The 9,476-nt window shown below is 33.6% G+C and overlaps 1 protein-coding gene across 1 annotated transcript in view; it reads right to left on the bottom strand.

The window, feature by feature from the left end:
• Positions 1–749: 749 nt before the first annotated feature.
• Positions 750–9,476, bottom strand: part of LOC104545667 (structural maintenance of chromosomes flexible hinge domain-containing protein 1-like) — a gene marked incomplete at its 3' end in the record, with an annotated part of 29,254 nt that continues 20,527 nt past the window's right edge. The window contains 8 exon segments of the mRNA XM_010190860.1: positions 750–921; positions 2,548–2,618; positions 3,885–3,994; positions 4,795–4,985; positions 5,257–5,379; positions 6,404–6,489; positions 7,876–7,995; positions 8,163–8,289. Of these exon segments, the coding sequence (XP_010189162.1) occupies positions 750–921; positions 2,548–2,618; positions 3,885–3,994; positions 4,795–4,985; positions 5,257–5,379; positions 6,404–6,489; positions 7,876–7,995; positions 8,163–8,289 (1,000 nt within the window).

Genomic DNA, 9,476 nt, shown 5'->3' with positions numbered 1-9,476 from the left:
TCTCTCGCTCTCATTCTCCAACCACTCCTCTCCATTGCACATTTCTAGAAATATCATAACATAAAAACGTCATGTCCTTTCTTTTGAAAATTAAGTATTTAAGAACAATGACTTTTCAATGTTTTACAAATCAGTCAGGTCAGCTGTTATGTGTCAGAAGCTGCCATCTTTTAACTTCATTTATAACCTTTACTCTGAAAGGAAGAATCCAAGCACATAATGAAATCTAAGTGATCTCATAGGCAATACAGGCTGTCTTCTTGTTAGAGAAATAATGTAGAAGATGTGCATGACTGATGAGAACAGGAATTTTTCTAATACTGCTTCACAGAACTTAATTGCACAGTAAGAAATACTAAATTGATGCATGGTGTTTCATCCTGCTCTGGCAGAGGGGTTGGACTGGATGATCTTTCGAGGTCCCTTCCAACTCCTAATATTCTGTGATTCTACAGGAGATAGACCTAAGACTTCTGTTTTTCTAGGATGCTGGAATTCAATTGGCTCAAGCTTCTCATGCCTGCTGTTTGAATGATTACCACAGCTTTGTACTCTTTCTGGAAATGTAATAGCTATAAGCTTTTAAGAAAAGGGGAAATTCATTAATAGGACATTGTACAGGTCATATTTCTTAAAATAATTTTATGCTAAATTGAAGTATTCCTATTTATGTTATATAAGAGAATAACAAACATAAGCAAGCAATATAATTTTGGAAATTCTGTATTTTTATGACTTCATTAACCCACCTATCTGTCCAGCAAAAGTAGAGTAAAGTTTTGGCATGGGTGCTCCAAATACCATTCCTCTGAGTTTGTCCATTGGAGGAGCTTTATTCTGAAGGCCTCCAAACTTTCCATTGCTGCGAATCCTGTCTCCTTCTCTAGTCAGCAAAGTAGGGCAATGTGTAATTTTTACAACCTACACAGGTATAAAAAGTGACACTAAATTAGTAACTCCAAGGGAAAAAAATAAAGTTTTCAGCAATGCTAATGCAAAGCTTTGTACTTTTCAATTGTGATGCAGCCTGTTGTCTAATAAGAATGTATTTTATGAAATTACATTTAATGACTCTTGCTTTCAAGTAATAGAATACATACATTAAAATTAAACAGTACAGCTGATAATTATGAAGATTAGATTTTTGGGGTTTTTTGTGTGTGTCCTCAGATTTCAACAGAGCTCTGGAGGCAGAATTTAGATCTATACTGGGAAAAAATTAATTATCAGCACATACCATGAACTAATGGCAATAAACATCAGCACTGACAAAAAAAATGTGAGCACTTATTCAATTATTTGATAAAGATTTTTTTTAATGCATGAGATTTAAAGTATCTAAATTCCAAGGGTCTTATTTCTTCTAACATATTCACTAAAACTTCCATATAGTTCATTAATTTACCTGTGGTGGGTGCCTGAAACACATGGGGCAAGAGACTAACCAAGTGAAGTGACCCAGAACTCATTCTGATAAACGACTACATATATCAACTCCTTTTCTTGAACAGACTCAGATTTTCAGTCTCCTGTCACTGTTTAACAACTAAGATCTTGCTCTCCTGTCTCTTCTGTTTGATTTTGCAGTAAAAATATGTATTTCTTGATGAAGTTGAAAAACAGTAGCTATTTGTTCACTTGATGGACACTGAGATAGTTATAACACATGCTGAATATTAAAGCATTAACGTCAATCATGTGGGTTTTACTATGACTATATCCATATTCCTGAGACTCTTTGGAAACGTTCAAGACAGTCCTTGCTCCCAGGTTACCAGCCAGTGGTAGCCAATAAAGAGGGATGGGAATCACAGAGTAGAAGAGCTGGTCAGGCCCAGAGCACAGAGCAGGAAATCTGTGTTGCACTGACTGAAAATATGAAACAGACAACCAATTTTAATGCCACCAGAGGTTCCTTGTTAACTTGTTGTTAAGTAAAAACCCTGCAGCAGAATTTCTTATACCCTTGGAGAGGGAAAGAATAAGAATATCCAGCCTCAAGAGCTTAATGTTTAATCAGTACAGTTCTACATTCTTATGCTGAATTCAATTCTAACAACCTCATGCCCAGTGTCAGGACTTCCTCAGAGTCTCCTGTCTGCTAAAATGTGTCCCATTAAACCTAAATAAAATGGGTCACAGAAAGGTCTAGTACATTTCACATCAAGATCTTACTCCTTTTAGAGGATCTGAAATTTCATCATGTGCCTCAGATTTCAGTGTTTTGTTATACGTACAGGGACCAGGGAAGTGCTGAAGGATTTGCATTTAATGCTGAAAAAACTAAAAATGTTTCTCTTTAAAAATATGGTCCCATGCTTCATGGCAATATTCACATAATGGAATTTGTTGAATGGAGGTAATTTTGTCAGTATCAATAATAAAGATTTCATTCACTCATAAGTGCATTGAAACTTAGAGACAGTAAGCACACTTACAGCTAATGCAGCATTACACTTAGCAGCTATTCTTAGTTTGCAATGTATTAAGTATGTAGCAAGGAAATACATTTATTTTTTTAAAATATCAATAATAATTGAAACATACCTCTTTTCTGTAATGGTTGGCAGCATCCAAGTTATTTATAATGATAGTGTCACCCAAGATCATCCCAAACACTGAAAAATGCAATTTTTTGAACCATGAAATCTCTCCACAGCAAAGTAACTTGAGCTTTGAAAAATCAATTCTGACACATAATTATTACAGCTTTTCAGATAAGCACAAGGGAAACAGCAAGTGCATTATCTTTTTTCTGAGACTGAGATAAATATGCAATCTTCTGGATTCATCAAAGTATTAATAAAAGAAACCCAGTATGTTTAATTGCCTTATGGCATAATTAGTTATTTTCCACCAAAGCACTCTCTTGATAGCTTACAGTTACATTTATGAAGACACACATAATAAAGTTCCAAGTTTTAGGAAATTACATAAATGATTATTTTTTTAGGTCTTCCTTGAACAGTGTTCTTAGTTTCTTAGCATGTTTCTTAATATTCAACAGGTTATCAAAGAAAAAACCAACACATTCCCAGGCTGATGATGCAACTGATTTTGAGACCTTTCTTCTGCTAGTAAAAGATTGTTCTATATAAAATCTGACTTGATGTACCTTCACATGAGGTATGTTAAGTGATATTTTTTCTAAACTCTCACATAAAAGTAATAGCCTATCTGCTAATGAGGGACACAAAGAAGAATTTATAGTTAAAGTCTCTGACAATATCTAACTTTCTGAAATAAACTGGACTAAAAATTATTTTTTATTAAAAGCAGAGAGGATTATTTCAATACTGGGAAGTTCTGAAGTAAAACAAAAAAACTTAAGTAATTACAGATTCCAACTCTCAATATAAGGAGTAACTACTTAATTTAAAAAAAGGAGTATAGGAAAATGTAGGTACTACTATGTTGCTAGAAAGAGCAAGAGGATGATGGTTCCCCAAACTGAAATCTACATAAAAATTGAAAGCTTATTCTTACTGTAACTAGAAAAATAGCCTAACAAAAGAAGTAACTTCTGCAATATGAAAATATAAAATTAGTATCATAATTGTCAGCTTCTGCTTACATGAGCTTGGGATTATGATAATGCTGCAGTAATTTAAAAGAGAAAAAAATATTCTAGTATGTATAGTAGAGAAAATAAAAACAAGACAAGCTGAAGACCGTGGTCATTGCTGAAATTTTCACAACTGTTGTTTGCAAGTACTTAATCCTAATGTCATCTTCTTTTTACCAGCAGACCTCACGAGGATTGCACACTGGTATTTGCAAATGCCTCAATGAGGCTTAGCGAATGGGCTATGATCTGTGATGTTTCTGTAATTTCATTTATTAAAAAGAAAGAAGTTACGAATAATTTCTTTAATAAAAGTTACCTGTTTGACAATGCTCTGCATTATCTGGAAATATTAACAGATCTCTGGCATATACAGGATTTCCAATGGGTCTGAAGAAGATTTTTCCATTTTTTATATGAGGTAAAGGCCTAGTTAAGAAATAGGAGAGTGAGGGAGAAGAAAAGAATAGAAAAAGAAGTTATTTATCCCTATTTCTGTATTGTTTCTGACAATCTAGTCGGAAATCTCAAAGTGAATTGAATGCATCTTAACACTTCCACATAAGGTGCTAAATGGTCCCAACATTATCTGAAATGCCAGTTATATTAAAGATGTTTTGGTGAAACACTTGTAATGAGACATATCCAACAAATTCAATGACTAATTTTATGGTTAAGTTTTAACACACTATAAAACCTGCAATTTTGGACCTTATAAATACATCTACACATCAGATCTTTCATAAAAGGCATTCTTTATAACATTAGCAGTCATCTTCAAAAAGAAATTATTTTAAAGCACAGAATTATTATATTTTCCTTGATCTCCCAGGAAACTAAAACAGCAGAATGAATTTCTGGTAATTCTGTGAATTTAGAGAATATACTGCAGAACTGGATTCTTAAAACAGTTAGAATTTGATTTGAAGCACTAGAATTACTAAAACGAAGTTCCTGCTCTATAAAATATGTAGAAATTAAGAAAAAAAAGTAGAATGTCTTCTCTTTTAAAGAGGAAAACCCTATTAACTAAAGAACAACACAGTTAAAGAAATAAAATTAAAATTTCAGCTAACATTTCAAGTGACATTACTGTTGCTATAATTATCAAGCCAGAAATTTTATACTTTGAATCTTTAACAGAAGCTGAGTTTAAAAAAGAAATTAGACAAAAAGAAGGTGAAGAAGTATGTAATAGAAATGCAGATGTTTAATTGTTTATTCTCTACCTGCTCCAATCAGGGAGTGTCTTCTTGCAAATAGAATCAAGGGGTAACACTTGTTGTCGACCTTGAGTTTCATCAAAAATCGAACGAGCAGCTTCAGTAGTCAATGTGACTACACAGTCCATGTCACTTGCCAAATGCCAAGAGATTACTTTTGCTGCTTCATTATCCTCTATTTGTGCTAAATGTGCAATCTGTACCACAGAAGTTAGAACAGTCAAAGTTGAAGCTAAGACCACCTCCCATTTTCATACTAAACACAATCATCTTGCAACAACAATCAGACATTTAATTCCCCTGTTGATGGCTCTGTTAAAAGAGCGGGTTATCTGATAGGTTGAGAAAGATATCTTCTTTTTAATACTCCTCAAAAATTACTTGCATATTTGGTTGGCTCATTTTTCATCACTACCTCTTCCTGGAACCAATAAAACTTACCTGAAGGCTCTCTAAAAGAAAACTCACCTTGCCCAAAATATCTTGGTTGCCTTTTGGATAGTTTGGGAGTGTACAAGTTCGCCTTGGCTGCTTCACTACTCCTTCTTGTTCCAACATCTTTTGTTTTATAAGAGAATCCACATACTGAAGCTGAGAATTAAAATTCAAAGTTAGCAAGTATATGTCATTGGGCGGAGCTGCAGAAGTAGTTACTTTACCTGTTGTCAAATTCCCAACAAAAAACATTCAATAATCTGAAACACACTCTTTATCTATAGGACACCGCTGCATATTATCTCAGAGGAGAGTAAAAGGAGGCACACTGCAATTGTTACTATGAACTTTTTTACTACTAATATTTTTTACAGACTTTCAGGGAGCTTTTTGCAAAGAGCTACCAAAGCTTGATTAAAGCCAAAATTGCAGGAAGTTTAAATGGAAAAAAATGTACAAAAATAAACCATTTTAGAAGGGGACTATGTCCAGGCCTGAAAAATTTAAGCAGCAGGGGAAACTTGAGTATCATGATTGCAGAACATGTATAGTCTAATTTTACTCATTTGTGAATAATGACTGCAACACTCGTTTTTACTTAAACTAAAGGTAACTGATAATGTACATATTTTTTCCCCAAATGTTAGTAGTTTGAAAATTTGCTTTAAAACGTTTATTTAAAATACAATTGGATCTTTATGGAAAATTAGCAATGGGGTACACTGGCCTAAATGAACCTACTTTTACAACAGCTTTGGCAGTAACATATGAAATTCATTAATTCTCTGAAAATAAGTGCTTTCCATTGGTCCACTTATGCTAGAAAAAAAAATCCAGTGTACACTGATCAGCCTGCAAAAAGCCATTATTAAAACTAGCAGTACCAGTAACACAACTGGTAACCTTAGCAGAAAGGCAAAAACAAGATCAGGATATAAAAGAGAAGCTTTTCTTTAAAGTAGTTTCTTTAAGAGAGTCACACTAGGAGAACAGTATAAAAATTTTAAGTTTGGCATTGATCTACAAATTTTCCTCATGTTCTAAATTTTCAGGGTTTTGGTAACAGGTGGTTGTGTATATTCCAGTGTGATTCAATAATGTTATATAATGATATGAATTTTATATTAAGATAAGACCTATTTTTAAGATGTTATGGAGTTTAATTAGAAATAAGCCATACTGTGTTTGTCTGTGGTAATTCTATTTGGTGTTTTTTCAGTTCATTCTTCAGGTGAATTTCTCTTGTTTCAGCTTCTTTAACCTGACCTGAAACCAACAAAATCAAGACAGTAAGGAAATATTAGAATGCAACAGAACATTTTTTACAGAATTTCTTACATTTTTTCAGAATTATGCCACCCACAGCTGATGGTATCTACTTCTCAATTTCAGCAGAGCATATTGGGATTTGTCCACAAAGATCTGGTGATCTGTCCAGTTTTTAAGCAATTTCAGCAGCTGCCATCTCCATCAGCTTCAGGAAGCAATGGGGCTTGTCCTTAGATCAGTCTGAGAATGTAAGCTCTTTTTACTTTTCATCCTCAATTATCTGTCCAATTGGTTCTCCAACAGGCAAAATGGCAAGAAGGAAAAGAAAAGTGGTAGCTGCCATTACCCTCTTCTGTCTCTTATATGGGACACCACTTTCTGGACACTATTTCCTCAACTCTTCTATCTGAACTAAAGCAATTTTGAAAACAAATGAGTAAACAGGTGAGTTGCTTCCCACTCTCTATTCAAAAAGGTTTATATTTGGAAATGTAATTTAAGCATGAAGTATAATGTTTTGCTCTAACTTTCTCTCTAGAGATGTACAAAAATCTGCAAACATGAAGCAAAACTTTTTGCCTTTCCCATTGGAATTCAGGAATTTGCATCCATAGTGGAGACATGCAGTAAGCAAGTAACAGAAACATAGCTCTATACTAAAATTACAAGAAAGAGCAGCATCTTCAAATTCCAGCATGTTTTATTTACACTTAGTGATTACTTAAATTAAAAATTCAAAATGCATCTACTAAAAGAAATGTTCTGATCCACAGACAGGATGATTCAGACAAAAAATAATGCAAAGAAAAGGTTTCCTTCATCTCTCCCATTCCCACTGTCCTCACACTGCTCTGCTGTTCAACAGACTTTATAAAGGATTACATTTGCTGAAGAACATAAGCAATGAAGAGTTACACAATACTTCTGAATAATGTACGCAGGGCCAAATGCAGGGAGGAAAAGTAACATTTTGAAAATGTAAGGCTAGCTTTTTGAAAGAGGATTATAGCTCATTCCCTAAAATAGTTTTTAGACAACTGTCAGATTTCCAGATGGATGAGCATTCATATATCCATTGCAAAGATGGGAGTACAAGGCAGTCATGGAAAAAAAGAATCAGACCACCAGCTTCAATGTTTTATTTTTGCTTTGACAGTTCTGACATAAGACATTCTACCTCAAACCAAGGTCCTTTACAGGTAGGTCCATCCAAATAGCTAGACGCTTCCTGTTAACACAAAGATATACGCCCTTCTGCTCCCCTCTAATTACTGTATCTCATTATTTCAATACTGCTTTTTCTCTCCCTCTCTATATTCTGAAAATTATTAAAGGAAAAAAAAGTTTAATTCCCAGTAAATTTATTTACTTGATTGAACTTACATTTTATTTCAGTTACAAGCTGATTTTTAACATCAAGCCAATTTCTGTAAACACCTATGGACTGAGACAATTCGTCTCTCTCCCTTGTAAGTGTTGCCATCTGTTGCTGCTTCTTGAAATCTACAGAAATAAATATACATATAGTTAGAAGAAAATACAGTAACATACTTATTTGGTTTAAACATCAGCAAAAATCCATTAAGCTATTACACAGTTCTGAAGTATTATGGACCCAAAAATAGTCAGTTCTAAGAAAAAGCAAGCATTTTAGTGTAATTGAAACATACCGTTGTAAAACATAAATGACAGACGGTATGGTTCCAAAGGTTTTTTCAAAGCTGGCAGATCTGGCTCAAATACAAGAATATATTCAGTGCTATCTCTTCCAGGACTATTTTCAGCCAGCACTAGATTCTAATAAAACAGACAAACAAAGGTGCATAAGTTTACATTTACGCTTGAGGCAACACACAAAACAAACCAAACATTCTTCAAATACTAAATCTTAGAAAATTACCAAACACGTGATGTTTATACAATATCACTACATAAAAAGAAGTATAACAGAAAGATTTAGATACTTAGATTATTTAAGAATTAAGATTGCCATTTTACCTGTTTAAAGTCTTATTATTTTGGACTATATATTTTATTTAAGAGACATATGCTCAGAAAAAATATTATCTGCACTGTCCCATAAGCAAGATTTCCTCGGATGTACTTCATTCAGCATGTGAACAAATGCAAACGGAACATTAAAAAGAAAGACCCAGTGCATAAGCAGAGAAAAAGGAAAACAAACTATTCCCAGTGCTGAGTTAAAGTTACTGCTGTTACCATGGAAGTAGACAGCAGGTCCCAAATGAGTGAACAATGTATATCCAACCACTAACACAAACATCTCATTTCTTATCAATTCCTTATTGAAATGACAAACTAAATCCTTCGCCTTTCTTTACAAACACAGGAAATATTACAAAACTATAAAGAATGGTAAACAGAAATAAAATTAGTATAGGTAATATCTAAATGTGCTGTTACTTTGAGAAAGGTATCATGCATAAAATGAATAATGCTTATAATAAAACTCATACTGTTTCCACCTTTAACATGTAGAAATTGCTACTCAACTGGCCAAATCAAGAGAGAGGTAGTTGCAGCCTAAAAGAAGAGATAGATATATAACCTTCAAAGATAGTCTTCATGGCTTTCAAAAATATTGCAGCTACATATTTAATCAGGAGAAGTCTGTAGTGGAAATATCTTGTCCTTAGAAAATTTACACGAATAAAAATCTAAACATTTTCCTTCATTAAACAAATTTAATATTCCTGAACAGCAGTGTAAAGGTAAACAAGTCAGATTATCAGCTTCATTACATTGATGCCAATTGCACATGATTGTATTCATAAACAAGATAGAACAATTTGAAGGTATTAAAAAAAAAACCACTACTGTGTCCCCTCCCTATTACTACTGATATGAAAAAGTACATTGCATCAAAACAAACAAATCCTTTCCACATGAGTTCTGTGAGTTGTCTAATGTCACACAACTCAGTATCAACTTGACAACTGAAAGCTGCCCACAGAGGGGAAGAG

Source organism: Mesitornis unicolor, unplaced genomic scaffold (genome assembly GCF_000695765.1).
Source record: "Mesitornis unicolor isolate BGI_N332 unplaced genomic scaffold, ASM69576v1 Scaffold9858, whole genome shotgun sequence".
Lineage (NCBI taxonomy): Eukaryota > Metazoa > Chordata > Aves > Mesitornithiformes > Mesitornithidae > Mesitornis > Mesitornis unicolor.
The sequence above is the reverse complement of the archived record's forward strand: the minus strand, read 5'-3'. Positions and strand labels throughout refer to the sequence as shown.